This window comes from Hyperolius riggenbachi, chromosome 6 (assembly GCF_040937935.1).
Source record: "Hyperolius riggenbachi isolate aHypRig1 chromosome 6, aHypRig1.pri, whole genome shotgun sequence".
NCBI lineage: Eukaryota > Metazoa > Chordata > Amphibia > Anura > Hyperoliidae > Hyperolius > Hyperolius riggenbachi.
The window spans coordinates 271,561,640-271,585,143 of record NC_090651.1 but is presented as its reverse complement, the minus strand read 5'-3'; the positions used below and the strand labels follow the sequence as shown (position 1 = coordinate 271,585,143).

Here is a 23,504-nt window from a genome sequence, read left to right as displayed (position 1 = left end):
CTTCTACCGGACCCCTGCAGATGTCCTGTCCCACGCCGGTCCTCATGGATTCTCTGGTCCCCTGCTGTAGCTTACTTTTTTTTTTTTTAAACTTGCATGTTGTTGGCCACTGCACCTGTTCGACCGTGGCCACCTGCGTCCTCACTCCTGCTCACGTCGCCGGGAGCATCCTGCACAGACACAGTATGAAGTTTTCTGGTACTGCGCCTGCGCAGGACGCTCCCGGCGACGGGAGCGAGGACACGCGGCTGCACAGGTGCAGTGGCCATAGTCGGTGAAACGGAAAGTGAGCTGCGGCGGGGGACCAGAGGATCCTTGAGGACCAACGCGTACACAGGACTTCTGCAGGAGGCCGGTTGAAGTCCCAGGTAAGTGAATATTTTTTTCCTGTAAACCTTAAAGAACCCATTTAAGTCTGCTTTCAATTTTGTGATGACACATTTTAGATGCTCAATTGTCCATAGCTGGGTTTTATGTGATGTTTTTTAATACTCAATTTAGGAAACCATGCTAAACTTTTGTATTTGTTTCCAGGAGGGCCACCAGTATGGATCTACCAATGCCAATGAGGTTTCGTCACCTTAAAAAGACATCCAAAGAGGCAGTAGGTGTCTACAGGTAGATACCCATATTTTCTGAATAGGAATAAACATACACCTCTGTACTATTCTAAGCTGTTTTCTCCCCATGATACAAGCATGTAACTTTTCAGTTGCCAATACAGGCTGGGAAAGGGCACAGACAGGAACATTACCCGTGGCGGTTAACCACTCCAGGACGCTACATGTAGCGTCCAGAGGCGCCTTTAATGACAGGGAAAATCGGGACCCGAACGCCGCGTTCGCGTAAACGCACGTAAAAGCCTGGTGCAAACATCCACATTCACTTGAATGGGAGCGTTTAACGCCAAGTCCCGAATGCTGGTGGTAAACGCTCCGCAGACGCCCGGCTGAACCAGCCCTTACAAATGTAGTATCATTTGCTTTGTTTCTTTAGTAGCACAGTTCACCGCCCACCTCATACATATTCAGTTTTATGCAGAAGGAAATGGGCTGGAGCTTGTGGCAGTCACTACACAGGCACGGCTTTCTGTGCTTGTAGTTCACAGGAAGTGTAATTTCAAGACTCCTCTCTCTGAACAGGAAACCCAATAAGCTGAATGTGGTCTTGCCTCCATATGAATAGGTGTACAGCTGCCTACATGCAAAGCTATGAAACTACATATTACAGTGCCAAAAGTAATCTGTACAATTTACACTAAATAATGTGAGCTTTTACAATTTACCTATTTCCAATTTCGGTTTTGTTGGTTTTTAAAATGATACCTATACTTTCACTTTTAGCTGTGGAATGAGGGAAGCAGCAAATGTAAGACTCCAGCTTAGATATTGTTAGAAAAGAGACATTTAGCTTAAATACATATTCTTGTATTCATCCATGTGCATAATTCACTGTTTTGCTTTTAGATCTCCAATACACGGCCGGGGTCTCTTTTGCAAGAGAACAATTGATGCTGGGGAGATGGTAATAGAGTACTCAGGAAACGTTGTCCGTTCTACCTTGACTGACAAAAGAGAAAAGTATTATGATGGAAAGGTGAGAAGTAACAGCTTGTATTTCAGACTGTATAATGTGTTTTTACCAGGGGCGCGCTCGGGGCCGTTTTGTGGGGGTTGGAGGGGTGGCAGCATGAGGGGAAAGCCTTGCCCACAGTCGGCGGGGAGAGGGGAAGTTCCCTCCCTCACCTCGGGGCTTTCCCCTCTGCGCTCCCCTCCAGCTAGTTAGAGTGTGTGGGCAACGGGCAGCGGCGGGCAGATACATACCTTCTTCTGTGCGTTCCATCGTAGACTTCTCGCTCTAGCGGCTGACGTCACTTCCGGAAGTGACGTCAGCCGCTAGAGCGAGAAGTCTACGATGGAACGCACAGAAGAAGGTATGTATCTGCCCGTTGCTGCCCACACACTGTAACTAGCTGGAGGGGAGCGCAGAGGGGAGAGCCCCGAGGTGAGGGAGAGGGGGGGAACTTCCCCCTCTCCCCACCGACTGTGGGCAAGGCTTTCCCCTCATGCTGCCACCCCTCCAGCCCCCACAAAACGGCCACGAGCGGGCCCCAGGGGAGGGGGGGGGGGGGCGCTCTGAAATTCTGCAGGAGGGCCCGGTGGGGCCTGGTTTTTTACATTTATGTCAGCTCATATAAAGGAAATAAACTCTCTGCATGTCGTACACATACCCCAGGGGGTAATTTTGATGGACTCTGGGGAGTACTTGGGCTTGATAAAATTACATATAACAAATGTTGTCTTTTAGAAAATATAAATTATATAAAAAATTGTAAATTAAGTTTAGTTCATTAAAATAAATTCTATGTAAAACAGAATTTTGCCTTCTTAACCACTTGATGACCCAGCCTTTACCCCCCCTTAAGGACCAGCGCTGATTTTGCTGATCTGTGCTGGGTGGGCTCTACAGCTCAGATCAAACACCAGGCAGAGCGACCAGATCGAAACCTTTTTTTCCCCACTAGGGGGATGATGTGCCTGGGGGGGGGGGTCTGATCGCTCCTGCCTGCGTGTGGCTGGCGGAGGGGGGGGGCACCTCAAAGCCCCCTCCACCGCAGGATTCCCCCTCTCCTCCCTCCCTTCCCCGGAGATCGGAGGCTGCACTGGAACGGATCTGTCCTGTGCAGCGTCTAACAGGCTCCTGCCTGTCATGTGACAGCGATCCCCGGCCGCTGATTGGCCGGGGATCGCTGATCTAGTACAACGCTGTTACTGTTAGCAGCGTTGTACAAATGTAATCCAACATGCATACAGATTGTTTTAGACTGGTTGGTCCTCATCAGTGCATGGCATAGATTAATATGGCTCTATGGGGTAAGACTTGAAACACCCAGAGTTAGATTGCACAGCAAGCTCATGGTGAACCAGAACTCCTAGGAGCGTGTAAGAGGCTAAAAAAAGACCAACAAACTATCTTATTGAAATGTTATGTAAAACAACATTTTGCCTTCTTAAAACCTTGCCCATTTTGCAATTTTTTTGCAAATTTGCAATTTTTAAGGTTGGAGTGAGCATATGTCTCCCACGATTCACTGCTGAATATGCAAATCATCCTTTGTTGTCCCTGATAGTTAACCACTTCCTGTCTGTATGACGTGAATATAAGTCTCTGCACTCTCCTCCCTACAAAGTCTTAGATAACACTGCTTATTTATCTCTGAGCTGATAAAAACTCTATAGAGTTGAAAAGGAACGACAGCAAACCCCTCTCCTCCCCCCAGGGAATTCAATAGCAGAGTTAATTAGTAAACCAGTATAAAATACACATTCCAGAAGCAGACAGTAGCAGATTGTATACATTACTTAATTGTTACATCTAATACATTATCAAAACAAATTAACTGTTTAATTTAACCTTCCTAGCGGTATTGACGAGCCTGGCTCGTCCAGCAGAAACATGCTGAAAGTGGTATTGACGAGCCAGGCTCGTCAATACCGCCAGGGAGATTTCCTGTTTGTCTGCCCTGCCAGCTTCACTTTTCCTTCATTAGATGCCTGTCAGCACGCTGTGGGTAGCGATCTGTGCTACCCACAGCGTGCAGAACAAGCATCCAGCCACCCTGGGGAATCCCTGTGCAGCGGGGCAGAGTTCTGCAGGGCTGGCGGGGGCTCCCCCTTCTGTGCCGGGACTGTCCCCCTTCTATGCGGGCTGGTGGCCGGGCGGGGGCTCTCCCCTCCCTCTATGGGGGGAGTCCCCTTCTATGCGGGCTGGTGGCAGGGCGGGGGCTCCCCCTCCCTCTAAGGGGGGTGTCCCCTTCTATGTGGGCAGGCTGTGGGTGGCCTCTCTCCTCCTCCTCCCATCTCCTCCCCCTCCCTCCCGATCCCCTCTTCCTCAAACCCCCCCCCCCCTGATCTGAAGCCCTTGAAGTCTACTCACCCGAGGCTCTGCGGTGGCAGCAGCACTTCCTCCTCCATCCCCGAAGTCCCGGTCTGTGTAGTTACATTACGAGGCTTGGTGACGTCACCAAGCCTCGTAATGTAACTACACAGTCCAGGACTTCGGGGATGGAGGAGGAAGTGCTGCTGCCGCCACAGGAGAGGGGTAGTTCGGACGACACATCTGGCTACCTATAACTGGCTACACACCTGGCTACCCTTACATCCGGCTCCCTATACATCTGGCTACTTATACATCTGGCTATCAGGGTCACACAGCGTCATCAACATCTTGCAACAAACAATTTTTTTTATTGAATTCAATACAATAACCTGTATTGAATTCAATATTTAAAGAGGAGCTGTTAGGTATAGGGTCTCAGAGAAAATAAACACATATCAGTAGCTAAAGATTGGCTGTACTTACATTACATATGCATTTCACTGTCCACGTTTGGATTTCACAGAATTTGTATATAGTATATGCAGAGAATGATGCTCCTGACAGCTCATGGCAGGTTCCATGTTTGTGAAGCCAAATGTGTCGTCATGTCCTGCCTGCTTCTGATCACAGAACAGCTCATTCTGAATAACACTAGTTTGCAGTGAATATTAATGAGCCATGTGGCTAGGAACAATAGCGGACTCCTGCAGTGTACTCTGCCCAGGAGATTTATCTGTGCTGTGGCTGGACTGAGTTTTAGAAGCTGCTGAAACTTGATCCCGTCTTCTCCTTAGCAGCCGAGGGGAGGGCCCCAGAATGCTTTGCAGTATGTTATGCGGCTTGCGGCTTGCTTAGGTCTAAGCATTGCTGATAAGCATACATCAAAGGTAAGATAGATCTTTATCTTCAGTAATGTCTTTTTGGCTTCCTTCTAAACTGTTTAACACAGGAGACTAGAGGTTTAAATTAGCTTCTGCAGCCTGACAGTTACTCTTTAAAAAAAAATTGAATGCAAAAAAAATAAATGGTTGAAAATTATTGGAAATTAATTGAAACACTTTTTGCACGGAAATCCTGGGGAAATTGAACGCCATAAACAGGAGATAGACAAATAAAATGTGTGGGTTTAATGTACAATAGAACTGTTTACATTAAAGCTATAATGTATGAAAGTGGATACAGTGTGTATTTCTTCACTTTTTTCCTTATTTTCCTTTTAAAATGCATAGAATGCATACCAAAATAATGTTGAAAAACACTGAAATAAAGCATACTTGTAGTTGTCTGTAACTGGATTTTTTTATTGTCCTTGTAGGGAATTGGCTGCTACATGTTCCGTATAGATGACTCCGAGGTTGTTGATGCCACTATGCATGGCAACGCTGCTCGCTTCATCAACCACTCTTGTGAACCTAACTGTTACTCCCGCGTCATTCCTATTGATGGACAGAAACACATTGTCATCTTTGCAATGCGTAAAATAAATCGAGGTGAGGAACTCACGTATGACTACAAGTTCCCAATTGAGGATGCTAGCAACAAGCTGGCCTGCAACTGTGGAACTAAGAAATGCCGCAAGTTTCTCAACTAGTTTCCAAGATCTTCTCGTCTGTCCAGAAATCCGATGGCGACTGAACACTCTTCATGCTTGCAGGACCATTCCTCAAAGCTAAACTTGAACCTTATCTGCAGTGGTCACTATTCACTGGTACATTGCACTTCCAAGTGGTTAAGTATCCAAGACTTAATAGGATTTTTTACCAGTAATAATAATGCTGTGCTTTATAATAGTGTACATATGGATTTTCAGTAAGATCCTTCTTTCTCATTCCACTATACAGTGAGGATTTGTGTTTGTGTACTGCTTTGCTACCACCTAGCAGTGAATACCTATGATTAGTAGTTTAAATCTTTCTATTGCTGATATGCAACATTGCATGGCACAGTTATAAAAAAATTGTTAGAGGTATGTCTTGCAGGGAGAATGATAGCCTTTTTATTAAAGGTAGAAGACCGCTTTAGGAAGGTCCTCATCTTGTGCCACATGGTTGTTACTTCTGTAAGTCTGTGCAATCTTGGCAAGCTTGAGGTAAGCAAGAGGCACTGAGGTTTGGAGGTTTTCTTCAGGTGCCAGGAGGGAAGGTGACAACAGGAAGTGCTGGCAATCTGTCGTTTGTCACAGTCTGTGCTGTTTAACGTTCAGATAAATTCTGCAGACAGTGGTGCAGGGAATTCTTGTTTATCCTAACTGTCCAGGCACTGTATTATTTTTGGGCATTAATCAGGAGTGGCTTCATAATGTTAAACATCCAGCCTTGCATAGCATGAAATGGATAACCGTACAGTCCATTCAAGAAATATGCTGAATGTTTTATGCTGGACCCGGATAACACTCCTTAAAGCAAACCTGAACTGAAACAAAAAAGAGATATTAATTTCATGTGTAGTAGCAATGGTACATAGAACTTTTCTGGAGACTCACAATGTTACTTTCCATCCAAAGAGTTAAATTTTAACGGCACAGCAGCCTTGTCAGTGTGATATAAAATCTGGTTCATTCAGCTCCCAACAAAACAAAATAATTAGCTTTTGAGCTCCAGAGCACTGTCCTGTTATCAGGACTATTTGCTCAGCCAGATAAAAGGAGAGAACTAGTGCAGTTTGACTTCCTCATTTCTATACTGGTCTACAGTAATATGCTGGGTACACACGTTGCGTTTCCGCGTCGATGCGCCGCTCGATTCGCGGCGTTTCGATTATTTCCAACATGTACGATTCGCTGGATCGATGGAACGTTAGGTCGATTTGCCATACTTTACATGGCATTCAACCTACAAATAATCGAAATATGCTCGAAAATAATCGAATCGATGCGAATCGAGCGGCGCATCGAAAGCGGAATCGCAACCTGTGTACCCAGCATTGGGCTCCCTGCACACTGCAAATCCGTTTTGCGATTCCAATTCCGATTTTCCCTGAATGCAATCAACAGAAAAAAACGGAGGAAAAAACGCATCATGTAGTAACGATTCAAAATCTGAATCGGATGTAAAAACCGATTCAAAATTGGAATCGCATGCAGTGTGCCGGGAGCCTTAATTTGTGCAATTAAAAAAAAAAGATATTAACACAGGCAAGTTCTAGATAGGCTTCTTCCTATGTGTACCAATGTGTATCAGATCATGTCCCATGTCAGTTCAGGTATGCTTTAAAGCGGGACTACATGCAGATATAAAGACCATTATTAATCCCTATAGTGAAACCATCCAAACGATTGCTGAAATTTGTATCAGGTTGTCCTCTTACTAGAAAATCACCCAAATCACAGATGCATAATTTCCCATAAAACCTTGGCTGAATAGTGGGCAGGATTCTGACTAAGGAAGTTACAATTCAGTCACCAGTAATATTAGCGTGTCATTTCCTGGTGGTGAACACAGTTTACATGCAGACCTGCCTTACAATCTACTATTTATTGCTGTAATAAGATTTTTACCTGGAGCTTATTATTTATAATCCTGTCACGGCAAAGTTCACTTGTGGAATTGGTAAATTTCTTTCTTGCCTTTCATGTAGTGGAGAGTGATGGGGGGCATTTTAATGTTATTAGCACCTCGGACTAGAGTAGGGTAGTCTGGATCTTCTGTTCTGCAGGAAACCTATTTATGATGTATTCAGAGCAATTGTAAATCCTAGTATTATGGAATAATATACTCTTTAGTGAGAGATGCATATTTTATACTTGCCAGTGGAGGGAGTCTGGATTAGGGCTTGTGACACTAAGCAGGTCTTGGGAGATCCCAGCTGCCGCCACATTTTACACAGCCCCTAAATGTGACATCATGGTTGAATATTTCTCTTCTTCCCCCGCCCCTTTATTTGTACCAAATTACCCATTTTACACATCATTGCTCCTCCCCCCCCTCCATGTATTGTTTACATTCTCTTTCTTCTTTGTATTTAAGATTTTGTTTAACGAAGTGTAAATAGTCTCTATTTTTCTAATGAAAGCACTTAAAATAATCGCTAAGTAGCACTTAAGGCATGAGAGTATGTTTTCACAGAGCTCAGTGTCAGTTTTTTGGCAAAACCCATTTTTTTTCCTAAACAAGTAATGTTTTTATGTTCACATTGGAAAGTTATGCTGCTCTTTCCATTATGTTTCCTTTTTTTAAACTGAATCATTGAAAGCTTATTTTTATGTACCACAGAATCAAGGGAAATCTACATGGCATCTCTATACTTTGAGAGAATAATTGTTTTAACATACCTGTGTCTGTTTTGCGCAGAGGAGTCGAAAGGCTTCAACATCATTTGAATGTAATCATCCTTTTTTTTTTATCAGGAGAGGGGATTTACATTATACCAATGTCTCTCAGGTAGAAATAATTATCTAATATTTCATAAATTTGACTACTTACTGCACAGGCTTGTACACACGTGTAAGAACTGTCACCTGCATGGCTCAGGACTCGATCCCTCGGACGATAGTGGGGAGCTGAGTTCTGTTCAGAAGTGTAGCTAGCCTGAAGGGTAGCGACATGTTCTGATGCTATGGAGTGGGGAGGAGGGCCACCAGTGCAGTGAACCACAGAGTGACACAGTGGGCGAGTTGAGTTGAAGAACATGTCTTCAGCTGAGTCCACCAGGCTGCTCTCACCAAAACATCAAGGCAGATGGGGGGGGGGGGGGGGGGGGGGCAGTGAATTGGCACTGTACAGGCTGCCCATATATAGTATTACATAGCTCACACAGAATAGGCTCAGTATCCAGACTTCTCAGAGACCGTGTGGGCAATTCTAATACTGTTTATTCTAGCAGAAATTGTATTTATTTGACAATGTCATTTGTAAAGCACCTGTGTACTTATACCTAGCAGCATTTAAAATGGGTTCCCCGATTACCGTAATAATTCAATATAGATAGTCCTCTACTTACAAATGACTTGAGTTAAAAATTTCAGAGATACAAATTTGTCTTCATTTACAAAATGTACAATATTTTTTTTTTTTTTATTACATATTTTTGTTGTTAGGAGTTACAGTATTGTATAAACTGTTACAAGTAGTTAAAACACTTTAAAAGACATTGAAAACATCTGAAAAAAAACTACTTTATACTATATGTCTAAATCCAGAATTGTCCAAAAGTAAATAGTTTATCCATGCAGTCACACATGATTGCGGTTTTAAAAATCCTTTTGCTGAATTACTCCACTTTACATAGTTACCTAATATATGCGAATATAAGTTGAACGTGCGTATTAGTTGATTCCAATATTTGACCCTCTTAAAGCAGTATAAAACCCTGACATAATATTCAATAAAAACATGTTTTCCTACTTTTTATATGCCACATGGTTATCATATTTGCTTTTCTGCATAAGTATTATTATTCATTTAGAAATTATACGTTCCCAAAGTACACTTTTTTTTGCCCTGAGAGCTGGCTTGCATTTTATTTATAACTGCTTTATTCATCTTCTAACTTAAGATGAAATGCTTTCTGATTGTCTGACTTTGTTCAGCAGAGCCTGCAGTGTCAGAGAAGTGTTTATTTACACTCCTCACTTGATACAATTAAATACAAGACAATCAGAGAGGTACAGAGGTGTGGAGAGGAAAAACAGGAGGGAAAGAGGCTTCAGCCAATCAGGATGCATTAGTATGTCTGAGGGGGAAGTAAAGAAGCAAAAAAAAAAAAAAAAAGACAACCTAGCATGGCCAGCGAACTTCCTTTGTGCAACGGATGTACCAAATAAGAGTCAGGTAAACTGGGGAATGATCATTTATCAACAAGAAAAGTAATACTGATTTTTAACTTTTGGATTGCCTGGTTAGCATCCTTATTACTTGTTTAGCAGATAAAAATAAAGAATAGATTTTTTTTTATTTTATGCCCAACAGTTACACTTTAATTGCTGTGGCCAGGACTTTCAGACCTGTGTTTTTTTGGCATTTCCCTTATCAAGACATTATCACTTACTGCTGGGTAAATTGCTGCAAATGGGAATGTCACTAATAGTACACACATTAGTCAGTGTTGCCAGTGACTCATGTATAAGTTGACCTCTATACTTTTATTTAGTGAATTAGACCTACATTTCTAGACTTATTTCCTTACTGTATATACTTAGGTCCAATTAGCCTCAAAAGACAAAAAAAAATCTTTACCGACTCCAGATGACAGTCAGATATATCCCCTGGATTAACACCACTGGGCATTACCTAGTAGCCATGGATGTCTTTCAGCTCAAGGAAAGCAACCACAACTTTTATTAACCAGGGCCTAACACTTAGATGCAAACCTGTCAGAAATCTGTGCAATACACAGACATATGAGGAAGAATATACAGTATGTAGAAAAAAAATCAACTCCTTCCAAAATATAAATGATTCACATTTTATTGCATCGCAGTCTAAAATGGAGACCTGCAAAAAAAACCAAAAAACTGTACATATACGTATAAACAACGCAGCTTGAAAGGTATAACAGCAACAGTCCAGAAAAAAACAATCTTCCTGCCTCCCCCCCCCCCCCCCCCCATACAAATCTTGTTCTCTTTTGCACACCACGCTATTCGGCTTTTAACTGTGATTAGTTGTAAGCATTTGTGATATATTATTTAGCATAAACACAGCATTCCTAGAGCATTCCAGTCCTTGGCAGAGCAGCTGAAAGCGAACAGTTAACTTTGGGTGACATGGTACTGCTCTCGAGGCACAGGCACAAGTCAGTAGATGGATAATCAAAAAGGCTTTTTCTGAAGCCGAAGAGACTGAAGCCAATAAAAATAGTACTTTGGATTTACCATTCCTCTTTTGCCATATCAGGTAAGATGAATGGCTGCATTCCTGCGGCATAACAAGGTCTTTAGCCCCACCGAAATCCCCGGGGCAAAAATCCCCCGTTACTTCCTGGAGGAGGCAGAGCTTTTCGCTGTAGCTCCGCCTCCAGTATAGTCAATCAGCGCTAATCGCCGCCTCTCCCTGCCTCTCTCAGTGAAAGAAGACTGAGAGGTGCGGGGAGAGGAAGTGATCATTGCTGATTGACTGTACTGGAGGCAGAGCTACAGTCCAAAGCTCTGCCTCCCCGGGCAGCGCAAAATCCACGACTTTGAAATTTGTGGATTGTTGCCCTGGGAGTTCGTGGGGTTACAGACCTCGTTTTGCCACGGTAATGCGGCGATTCATCTTAACTGATATTGCAGAAGTGGAACGGTAAATAAAAATCGCTTCAGAGTCTCTTTAAGTCCTAAATTCACCTTTACCGGAACATACCTTGAAGGTACTGAGACCAAACGGTGGTATGGTCACAGTAAACCAATCAAACTGTTTTGCCTTAACAACTAGTAAATGATGGAAAGCCAATACAGCACACCTTCCAAAGAACACTATACCTGTAGAAAAGCATTTTAGGTGGTAATTTCCTGTTGTGGGGATATCTATGTACAGCAGAGATTGGGCTCTTGTCAAGATAGAAAGAAAACAGATGGGGCAAAATACCTTGAAATTCTTCAGGAAAATCTGCTGCCTTCTGCCAGAAAATTGTTAATGGAAAGAAAATTGTTTCCAATGTGAGAATGACCCAAAGCACAATTGACCACCCAATGGTTGAAAAGGAAAAATGGTGAATGGCCTTGCATGTCATAGTCAGAGCCCAGACGTAAACCTTACTGAAATTCTGTAGAATGATGTGACATAGTGGCCCACAAATGACCACCATTCAATCTGAACTTGAATGGTTCTGTTAAGAAGGGTGGGCAAATATTACAGTGTAGCTGTGCAAAGTCAGTAGCAAAGTATCCCGAAAAATGTGGCATCTCAAAATGAGTTTCACAATGTACTGGGAGGTTAATGGGGTAATTGTTTGCCCACCTTTATTATTTTGTTTTTTTCTGAACTGTTGCTATTATATCTTCTACTTAGCTGTTATATATTCCTCTACCTGAAGACCCAGCGTTGCTCGGGTGTGTATTTGGTTGCTGTTGACTTCGCCCACTTTTTCTAACTTTGCCACACAGTCACTCAATGTCCCAGTTGACCCAGTTTGTGAGCTTTGAGGTCCTTGGCATCAATAATGTGAGAATGGAAACAGTTTAATTTTCCCATTGAAGTCAATCAAATCTGATTGGCTGTTTGAGGCTCCTCACCCTTTTCCAACTTTGAACCCCAGTCACCCAATGACTGACTGTACCAGGTTTGAGGCCTCTGTGGAAGAATGGCAACAATTTAAAAATTCCCCTTGAAAATCAATAGGTGAATTTTGATTGGCTGTTGTAGGCTCCACCCACTTTCCCTAAAATAAATATCAGTTTCCCAGTGGGCAAGTGTGCCAAGTTTCAGAACCCTGCCATTCACTGTAAGAATGGCTGCAGTTTACATTTTCACATGTAAAATGAATGGCTCTGGCTTTATTACTGTGTGAATGGCAGAATGAGTGAAATCTGATTTGCTGTTTGTGGTTCCGCCCAGGTATACAGGGGGGTGGGGGCGCAAGATCCCCAGAACATATCTTACACACACACTTTTTTTAAAATATATTTTCATTTCAAAATGTATTTTCAGGGAAAGAATCTCTTCTAAGCCTACTGTACATAGCTAAGGTGCATACATATAATTTAGCTGCGGGGAGATTTGGGTGCAGGGTAAAGCAGATAAATGTCTCACCCTGCTCCTGCACTAGTCCCAGCAGCACTAAATACTATTCCCCCTCCAGTCGCCATGGATAGTGGGGAAATATGTAATTTGGTTTCCAGTAATTTGCAGGCTGTCTTTTGACTGCAGCCAAATTACTGACCGAGTATTGCTATAGCAGGAATACCTATTACGACATATGGTGGCACCAGCTGCCCGAAATCTCCTGTGCTGTTTTTACAGCTCTCCAGCTAAGGTTTCTCTCCAATAAATGCTGTATGTCGCACTAACAATAGTTTAAGAGCTTTTGGCTGCTGAAATTTGTTGGGAATGAAAGTTGAGCTTTAGAATTTCCTATTGATCCATGAAGCCACCCACCTCATAATGACCTGTAAGGTGAATCTATAGTTGAAAAAGGGTGAAGTCAAAGTCAACCTTAACAAGAAAGTGTCAATGTCTATTTCTCATTATGTTCACTGATGGAGTACAGTGTTACTAGTTAGCTATAGCTCTGTGTATGACACATGAACACTGAAAAGAAAGATCTGCCTGTTTGCTGTTTTCCCAGATCCTTGAATCTGTTTCCAAAGTCTTTGCACAATCACTGGAGACACTCGCTTGCACCAGTCAATTTATATTGGCCAGGGATCATCTAGGGTGGGGGTAGGGAACCTATGGCTCAGGAGCCATATGTGGCTCATTTGATGGCTACATCTGGCTCACACACAAATCAGTAGGGGTTGATTCACTGAGCTACACTGTGCAGTAGGCCTGAAAGATAAATCGAAATCGCGATCACCAAGATCACAATTTCGGAATCGTCAAAGCGGCAATTATCGCAATCCCATCATTTCCACATGGGGAGGTTTGAAGAAGTGGCTTCAAACTTTCCCAAAGTCCCGGCGCGTGCATTAAAGCCTGCAGGAGGCAAAGTGGATAGACGGCCATCGCTGGACTCGTGCTTGAACCCATGTCCAGAACTGATGCAGCTTGGGAGATAGAGGAGGCACAGAGAGAGACAGAGAGAAATAGAGCGGGCACAGAGACACAAAGGGGGCAAGAGAGAGACCCAGAGGCAAAGGGGGCACAAAGAGAGACGGGGACAGAGAGGGAACAAACAGGCAAAGAGGGGGAACAAATCTTGATTTGAAGGAAATTGTGAATTAAATCGAAATCGCAATTTCGGACAGAAATTGCTCAATTCAATTTTTTCCTAAAATCGGTCAGGCCTACTGTGCAGCTATGTGTGGCAGCGCAGGTAACATTTTCAATGTAGGCACACTACTGCTGTAGCATGCACTACTAACTTACTCACACTCCCCCCAAAAGGAACAGCTGCTCCAATTGTCTCACTCTGGACCCTGTCAGGTCCAGTGACTTTGTAGGATGAGATCCCTGCACTTTGATTGGCCCAATAGGCTGCCTGTCACTTGACAGGCAACCTATTGGGACAAAGTGCGGGACTCTCATCCTACAAAGTGAATCCACCCCCAAGTCAGCTAGCTAATTGTACAAGCTGTTAGTTGGTATTTTTCCTGTCATGCTGTCGGGGAAACTGCTGATGTTGATGAAACCCAAGAGAAGCTGAAGATATGTCCCACACTTCTGCTGACCGGTGGATCAACTGTATACACATTACCATAGCAACAGGGACAGCCCTCTGCTGTGCATGCACACTGTGCCAGTTTGAAACATATTGTATGGCTCTCACGGAATTACATTTTAAAATATGTGGAGTTTATGGCTCTCTCAGCCAAAAAAGTTCCTGAGCCCTGAGGGCATGAGGACTCCCTTTCACTCTCTTCCCCTTTCACCCTGAAGCCTACAGATGAAAAATGGGACACTGCTGTAATGTATTCTGATTTGTTGCCAGATGGACCTGCCCTGTCCAGCTTAGGCCATGCCTGTCCAGCAGGGATCTACAGCAATGACTAGTAAATGCATTCCTCAGTGCCCTCAGTATTGCGGATAGTCAGAAATCCTGTTGTTTCCTCAAAATCAATTTTCAAGAAATAGATCTGCCCTTTTACAGGTATTACAGACAGTTCTCAAAGCACAAGGACTTAGAGGAATTTTCTATATCCAAGTGATTATACCTCTGCTTCCTGTGCATGGATGAGGTCTGTGCATTGCTGAGATTAACTCATCTATCGCTAGACCTTCTGTTTTGCCAAAAACTCTGGCGTGAATAAAGATAAAATCCTTTTTTCTCCCAACCACCCCCTTACACTCAGCTACAGTGGTCAACTTGACACCTCCCCCCAATGAGCAGACTTGTAGACCTTCCTCTTATAAATCCCACACAAGGCCTTGCTTCTTCACTATAAGGAAAAATGGATGAAAGCTAGAGTGGCATGCCAGCCCTGTCCCCTCCCACAACCATCCCCGAACCCACCTATACCGAGGCATGCACTGCAGTCACTGCTACAATGCAGCAGCCTTTGTGAAAGAATCAGGATGCTTATGCTCCTGTGTGATGTCATCGCTGGAGCTTTGCAGAGTATTTGGTGAGTTGTCATATGTACGTTAGGGAGGGAGAAGAAATTATGGGCTGTAAGAGCTTAAAGAATGGTCTCTATTGTGGCTAAAGCGACAATGTATTATGGGGAACTGCTTGCACAGAACAGATTGTAGCAGTAGGTATGTGAGTAGTCTTCTCTTGGCCAAGCATTCCCATATCTGGGAAGGCAAGTAGGAGAAAGAGGCAGCAAATGCTTCCAGCATCGCTGATATCTAAAGCCTCATCTACACAGTACAATTTTCTGTCAGATCAACGGATGTATTAGATAGTTTCCAACTGGTACAATCAGATTGTAATAGCTTTTGCAATAGATTTTGGGTACATACCAATGCAAAATCTATCCCAAAATTGATCAGAAACAATTTCAACATCTACACACAATGCAATTTCTTATCAGATCACCGGTCGATCTAATGGAAAATTGTACCGTGTAAATGAGGCTTAATGATGAGGTGGGAGCAACGGAGATCAGAGAGAAGTCAGCTGGCAGACATCTGCCACATCCACAGACATGAGATTAGTGCCTGCTCAGTTATGCGTGTTGTCAGCCTAAGATATGAAACGTGAGCATATTTACCAGCGCCACGGACGATGCTGGCGCTATATAAATCAATAATTCTTTACTGCTAATTGTTCTGGGTCCACACAACAAATGTTAGTATCTGTAACTTTTTTTTTTACGCACTTCAACTTTTTGCTTTCTTACAGCTTTTCAATGACTCCAGGGAACATGATCTGTACTTCATTCACTTTTTTGCCTTCTGATTAATGACATATAAGTAACAGGGCAGCAAATGATGTGCAATGGGATGCTTTGTGGAATGCAGAATACCAAGCATCATAGCTACTGTTCTGTTAGGTTTCACTTTGTGTTTTATCCTGTCTTGTATAAAAAGATTTGTTGCTTCTATGTGATCTTTAGGTAGAAATATGTGAGATATGAAAAGGTGCCCATAGACCGGCAGGTATCCCACTGAGAACTCCATTCAGTGAGACGTCTGTTCATCCTGGAACCGCCACACTGAACTTTGCAGCTTGGCTGATGAACAAAAGTTGGGTTTAAACTACACTTGTCATGAGAGAAATGTGCAGGTTGCTCTGCAGACCACCACCTGACTTTAATACTTCCTAAGGGCCCGTTTCCACTACATCCAGATTCACAGCGTTTCCCCACCTATGAGCTGCAAAGTGAACCGTTGCCTATCTCTGTAGTGGCTTGCCGACCAATCACACTTTGGTGACAATAACTGGACGGCATCTGCAGCACACCCTCTAACCCTTCATAGCACGGCCTGCGATTTGGGCTGCGGCTACACAGCAGAATGGGCGCTGGGGCCTAATCAGAAACAGCTGTGTCTCCCAGTGGAAATAGGCCCTAAGGCTTTTCTGAATGACATACTTGTGTTCCAGATTAGTAGACTTATAACCAGAGAAGCTGTACCACAGCCAAGCAATATGCCTTTTTAGAAGGTGGTCAGCGGTGGCTATTGTACCAATTGGCTTTCGTGTACAAAATCAGCTTCTGAACTGGGATGCTTCATTCACAATAATAGCTCTGTTAATCCAATCAGCAATACACTGAATATAATGCTGTATTTGTGTCTGCATGCGATGACAGGAAGTAGCTGCTTATTATACCACAACATTAGTGCACACAAACATGTATTCCTCCGCTTCATCAGGTGCCAAACTTGGTAATAATTAAGTAAGCTGATTAACTAAATCATCCATTTACAGTACAGCTACATTCTCCCAGTAAGGGTATTATTGTTATTTATTGTATTTATAATTCTCCAACATATTATGCAGCGCTGGACAATAAATATATACAAGGATGACAGACATAACAAGGTTATACAACATAGAGCAAAGTTATACGTGCAAATTGTACAAAATACATGATCATGCGATATGGGCTGGTTAGGTAGGCCCAGTAATACAAGTACAGGCTGTCATAGGACAGGAGCACACAATCCTGTAGATTACACTAGGGAAAGGAGGACCCTGCCAGAGGCTTACAATCTAAAGGGTGGGGTGGAAACACTAGGTGGGGCTGTGAAATATTCAGTAGAGAGTTGCTGTGTGGTAGGAGGTGGGTAGGCCATCATAAAGAGGTGGGTTTTGAGGGCTTGCTTGAATGTGTACAGGTAGATATGCCAACTTCTCTGAGCACACGCTTTCAAGTCAGGTTTATTTTCAGCACTTCCTTCCTTTTTTTCATTAATAAAATGCAAATATTGGCACTGATCACATACATTTTCCTTTTCTCTGTGCATTGATTGCCCTGCAAGATAGCACTACATAAGACAGCTTGTGTGTGGCCAGATTCAGGACATGGCCTGGCATTGCCTTATCACTTGTGTCACAAATTCTGGGCATGGCATAGCCTGGTCACATCACAGATTTAAGATTTGGCCAGGCCTGGATACATTTGTCACAGATTAAGTAAGCAGCCTAGCCTTGTCGTGTCACAGATTGAGGAAGTGACCTAGCCTTGTCATGTGATTGTCACAGATCTACTGTACTGCAAGAAGATATATCCAATGACTTTACCTGTAATCTAGTACAACCCTCTCCATCCTACTTCCTGCTGCTCTTCCAGATTTTGTTTTCCATTTTTATGTAAAACAAAAGTAAACAGGAAAGTGTTGTAGTTTTATCAGTGTTATTTAAAATATATGAACGTTGAAAAACAAGTGTCCGTTTGGACAACCTGAAAAATGTACAACTGTTTCATAAGAAACTCAAATTGTCATGTTGTATGAATGTAAAGTGTAAATAGTTGTAAAAAATACAGAGAGGAGTTTGCTTTTTTTTCTATGCACTTTTTTAATTTAAGTGGTTAGGTTACTTAATAAACATGTTCAGTTTCTTGATGTACCAACGAGTGTGAGTTTTTATTTATATCTTTGCATTCATTTGCAACTGTTGCTAGTTGTATTATGTTTTAAAGAGAACCTAAACTGAAAATAAAAAGTCAAAATAACTATACACAGGTCATACTTGCCTCCCATGTACTCTAAACTTAAATCTCTTTCTCCTCTCCTGTGTCCCATTCGTCCACTGTGATCAATATAATTCTCCGTCCTCCATTTTGAAAATGGCCATTACCCTATAACAGCTTCCTGGTTAGCACACTGTTAAACTTTAATATCACCCACTTGAGCCATAGCGAAACATGGACATTACCTTACTCATCAGTTGTAACTGACAGCTGCTGATCTATACCTGACAGTAACTGGTATATTTCAGTTCTGACAAAATGTCAGAACTGGAAAGAATCACTATAAGAAGAAAATGGTGAGTTTGTGAGAGGAACGGACAGTGAGGTTAGTATGGAATATTCATTTGCAGCTACATCATAAGTTTATTTTAAATTTTACTCGCTTCAGGTTCACTTTAATGTATTAACTGTTTTTAAGGTGACCAGTTTAAAGGGCGCATGAACTCAGAAATAAGTCTTGTAAAAACAAAAGCTACAGGTAAGCTCCGCTCTCAAACACAATTCCACACATGGCCATTTGTATATTTAAAGTTGCTGTCAGAAGATATTGATCTTCCCTACTGTTTGCTCCGTGATGAACTGAAGTAGATTGTCTGAATGTCTATGCTGGTATTTAGCGTTATGGTAATTTTTTTTTTACAAGTTAGCATTACAATTTTCTGGCGCTGGTCACCTAGTATGCCTCAGGGCTATAGAGCCTGAGCCCCTTAATGCAGTTGTGCCCGCTTTTCAGAAACACATCAATGTTACAGATGCAGAAAAGCGGACACCACTCCATTAGTGGGTTTAGGCCCTTAGTATCTACCAAGTGCCACACATTGCCCCAGCTTTTGTATCGTGTCCTGCACCCACTATTACAGTGTTTATCCCCATTATAATGCACCCCATAGTTTCACTTTGTTAGTGTTCTTTGTTTCTCTATAGTGTTATTTCTGCATATCACTTTAAAGAGAATCTGTATTGTTAAAATCACACAAAAGTAAACATACCAGTGCGTTAGGGGACATCTCCTATTCCCCTCTGTCACAATTTCGCCGCTCCCCGCCGCATTAAAAGTGGTTAAAAACAGTTTTAAAAAGTTTGTTTATAAACAAACAAAATGGCCACCAAAACAGGAAGTAGGTTGATGTACAGTATGTCCACACATAGAAAATACATTCATACACAAGCAGGCTGTATACAGCCTTCCTTTTGAATCTCAAGAGATCATTTGTGTGTTTCTTTCCCCCTGCATCTCTTATGCACTCAAGTTTCAGGCTGCTCTTTTCTTCCTGCAAACAGCTTTGCCCTTGTCTGTAATTCCTCACTATGTGAAAGCCCAGCCAGCTCAGAGGACAATTTATCCAGCTTGTAAAAGATAAGAGAGAAGAGAGAAGCTGCTCTAATCTAAATAACACACAGGCAGTGTGCATAGAGGGGCCCGGAAGGCGGAGTTCATAGCAGAACCACAACACTGAAGAACTTGGCAGCCTTCCAGACACAGGCTGACAAGTCTGACAAGAGATAGATAAGTTGATTTATTACAGAGACTGTGATAGTACAAAGTGCTGCAGTAAGCCAGAACACATTAGAATAGCTTTTGGAACTTGTAGGATGATAAAAAACAGGATGCAGTTTTTGTTACGGAGTCTCTTTAAGGAATCAAAAGTTGTTTACACGTAAAAGGCCAGTAGCTTTGACACTGTGAAATTAATGTCACAAATTCCATTATTAACACTTTTTATTGGCAAGTCATCTCATCACCAATCACTACACCATAAGGATTTTGGCTGCAGCTGGTAACTTTAAATCAGTTCCATGTTCTTATTAGAACCAATGCCTTTTAACCTCTTGAGAACCGCAGTGCTAAACCCCCATAGTGACCAGGCAATTTTTAGTTAAATAGGCCACTGCAGCTTTAAAGAGGCACTTCAGTGACAAAAATAAATTGAGTTTTGCTTACCTGGGGCTTACCTCAGCCCCCTGCAGCTGATCGGTGCCCACGATGAGTCGCTCTGATGCTCCGGGTCCCGCCGGCAGCCACTTTCGGTTTTGCCGTCAGGACCAGCCAGGCTGGGGAACGCGGCCGATTCTACGTCTTCCCAGCCAAAATAGCAACACTATGCAGCCATCAGAGCGACTCGTCGTGGGCACCGATCAGCTGTAGGGGGCTGAGGTAAGCCCCAGGTGAGTAAAACTCAATTTATTTTTGTCACTTTAAGGCCAAGCAACAGGGCTACACAACACAGCACACAAGTGATTTCCCCCCCCCCTTTCCTCCCCAACAACAGAGCTCTCTGTTGGTGGGGTCTGATTGCGCTCCCCATGTTTATTTTTTATTTATTTTTTTACAAATATTTGTTTGTTTTTTTTAATAAAAAAAAAAAACTGTTTCTTTAAATTGTATCCCTCCCTCCCCCCAACCGGCCAATCATGGCGATCGGCTGTGATAGGCTTCTGTCTATGTGAGCCGATCGCTCTCTTGTCCCCCAGGGGGACAGCTGCGTCACACGGCTGTCCCCAGTACAGCGCTGTACATGTAAATACACGGGGGTTTCGCCGTGTAACAGTCTTCCGAGCGGCGACTGTGTGTGTGTGTGTGTGTGTGTGTGTGTGTGTGTGTGTGTGTGTGTGTAGCTGCACTGAACAGACTCCAGTGGGCTTGCAGCTGTGCAGTAGCATGGAGCCACTCATGCACAGAGATATAAAAAAAAAAAAAAAAGCTGTGCGCACTATGGAGCCACGAGCAATCTTTTACGTTAACCCATTAATACTGTAAGTGCACTGCTTTTGACCTGTTGGCAGAACTTGTGCTGTAAAGTCTTGGAATGCTTTTATCTCTCCCTGCTAGCAGAAAATACAAAAACTGAAAGCAGAAGTCTTCTGGCATTGGCTCACACTGCCCTCTAGTGACAAGTGGCCATAAATACGCATTACGGTAGTACTGTTTAGTAGCAAGCAAATGTAACAAATAGGAAATAAGTTTCTGTCTAAATTCAGACTTGATTAGCTGCATGCATGTTGCAGATGTGAGATTTAATCTCTACTGCTGGAAGAAACAGCAGGACTTCCAGGCAACTGGAAAATGAAAACAAATTGGTAGCTTCCATATACCCTTCACTTCAGGTTCCCATTAAAAACTGATTCATATGGTTTTCTCATTACAAATCACTCCTCTTGGGCCATATGCAATTCATTTTTTCACCTGAGTTTTCTCCTAGGAGATAATTTTTCACCTTCAATTTTAAATAACATTCCAGCACTTTTCGACTACAAAGTACTAAAAGTAGGTGAAAAAGTGCTATCAAGATTATTTTGAGTATTTTCTTGCATGCTGGTGGTTTAAAAGGCATTTTATTGAGAAGTTTAAAAATATCACCTAGGAGAAAACTCAGGAGAAAAAGTGAATTGCATATGGGCCCTGGTGCTAAAAACCTGTACCTAAGGATAGGGCAGCATCCATAAAGGATTAGAAGTGAAAATGTGATTTGAGTTTTTATGAAATGTGAGTTTTTCATTATTACAATTCACAACATTTATGGAAAATGAGTGAAACCAGCACAGCGGATAGATGGAGAAGCAGGTAATGACACAAAAACCAGTGACCAGAGGAGAAATGTTGGGGCAGGGAGAGATGACAAGAGGAGCAGTGACCAGAAGAGAGATGGAGAAGCAGAGTGACAGAACAGGAGCAGACCAAAGTCAAGAAGGAGAAGCAGGGAGAGAGGAAAAGAGGAGAGATGGAGGCAGAGAGAGAGGAAAAGAGAAGATGTGAACAGAGGAGAGATGGAGAAGCAAGAAGAGAGGATAAGAGAAGTGACCAGAGGCGAGATTGAGAGGCAAGGGAAGAGGTAACCAGAGGAGAGATGGAGAAGCAGGGAGAGACCGGATCAGCCATCATTCGGCTCTCACCACGCCGAACTGAGCGGCGCCGAATTAATATGCACCCGGAAGAGAGGACAAGAGGAGAGGTAACCAGAGGAGAGATGGATAGGCAGGGAGAGAGGAAAAGAGGAGACATGACCAGAAGAAAGATGGAGAGGCAGGGAGAGAGGATAAGAGGAGAAGTGACCAGAGGAGAGATGGAGAGGCAGGGAGAGAGGATAAGAGACCAGAGGAGAGATGGAGAGGCAGGGAGAGAGGATAAGAGGAGAAGTGACCAGAGGAGAGATGGAGAGGCAGGGAGAGAGGATAAGAGAAGTGACCAGAGGAGAGTTGGAGAGGCAGGGAGAGAGGATAATTGACCAGAGGAGAGATGAAGAGGCAGGGAGAGAGGATAAGAGGAGAAGTGACCAGAGGAGAGATTGAGAGGCAGGGAGAGAGGATAAGAGAAGTGACCAGAGGAGAGATGGAGAGAGGAAAAGAGGAGACATGACCAGAGGAGAGGCAGGGAGAGAGGATAAGAGGAGAAGTGACCAGAGGAGAGATGGAGAGGCAGCGAGAGAGGAAAAGAGGAGACATGACCAGAGGAAAGATGGAGAGGCAGGGAGAGAGGATAAGAGAAGTGACCAGAGGAGAGATGGAGAGGCAGGGAGAGAGGATAAGAGAAGTGACCAGAGGAGAGATTGAGAGGCAGGGAGAGAGGATAAGAGGAGAAGTGACCAGAGGAGAGATGGAGAGGCAGGGAGAGAGGATAAGAGACCAGAGGAGAGATGGAGAGGCAGGGAGAGAGGAAAAGAGGAGACATGACCAGAGGAAAGATGGAGAGGCAGGGAGAGAGGATAAGAGAAGTGACCAGAGGAGAGATGGAGAGGCATGGGAGCGTTTAACGCTAAGCCCCGAACGCTGGCGGTAGACGCTGCACAAACGTCCGTCTGAACCAGCCCTAAACTGGATACGAACCATGATGACAATTTGACATTTTCCAGTGTTAGCTGAAGGTGACCAGGAAAGGGTTGGGCAGAGGAGATTTTGTGATTAGCCTACAAAAAGTAATGTCATTTGTGTGACAAAGGCAGATTGGGTAACTATAGTCAGGAAAGAGTTGGGAGAAATTGCATGATATATCAGACTGTAGTTCTGCTTAAAAGGAAGCTTGTGTTTCTGTTGTGAAATTAAGACTGGTGGCAGGACGCGCATTCACTTTGTGTGGGACATTGAAGGTCTTGATGCTTCTGTGCAGTGCAAGTCTTTAGGAGAATATTCTCAGTCTAGCACCAACTACCAGAAAGTGCTGGGAAACCGGAAACACTGTGTGGGCTGATAGGGTACATGAAATGTTCATGAAAATGCAATTTTCTCTTCTGTGCACAAGTGCTTACTTTAAAGGGACTCCGAGGAGTGCCCGAATTTAAAAAAAATACACTTACCTGGGGCTTCTTCCAGCTCACCGTAGGCGGCGTAGTCCCGCAACGTCCTCCTGGCTCCTCTCCTGCAGCCTCCGCCGCCCCCGTTACCGGCGTCACTCTGCGTCGGGCCGGCTCTTCCTGGTTAATGACGCAATGCGCCGGCCGCCGTGATGATTCATTGCGTCATTAACCAGGAA

At 43.4% G+C, this 23,504-nt stretch overlaps 2 protein-coding genes across 4 annotated transcripts in view; one reads left to right on the top strand and one right to left on the bottom strand.

Moving 5' to 3' along the window:
- The window catches only part of KMT2A (lysine methyltransferase 2A), a 151,202-nt gene extending 145,528 nt beyond the window's left edge, over window positions 1-5,674 (top strand). For all 3 annotated transcript variants that reach the window (XM_068240848.1, XM_068240847.1, XM_068240849.1), the window contains exons 34-36: window positions 535-618; window positions 1,467-1,596; window positions 5,195-5,674. In XM_068240848.1, the coding sequence (XP_068096949.1) occupies window positions 535-618; window positions 1,467-1,596; window positions 5,195-5,470 (490 nt within the window). In that variant the 3' untranslated portion in view covers window positions 5,471-5,674. The remainder of the gene's footprint in view (window positions 1-534; window positions 619-1,466; window positions 1,597-5,194) is intronic.
- VPS11 (VPS11 core subunit of CORVET and HOPS complexes) overlaps window positions 5,654-23,504 on the bottom strand; it is a 75,007-nt gene continuing 57,156 nt past the window's right edge. The window contains exon 15 of the mRNA XM_068240852.1: window positions 5,654-6,291. Coding sequence (XP_068096953.1) covers window positions 6,276-6,291 — 16 coding nt within the window. The 3' untranslated portion in view covers window positions 5,654-6,275. The remainder of the gene's footprint in view (window positions 6,292-23,504) is intronic.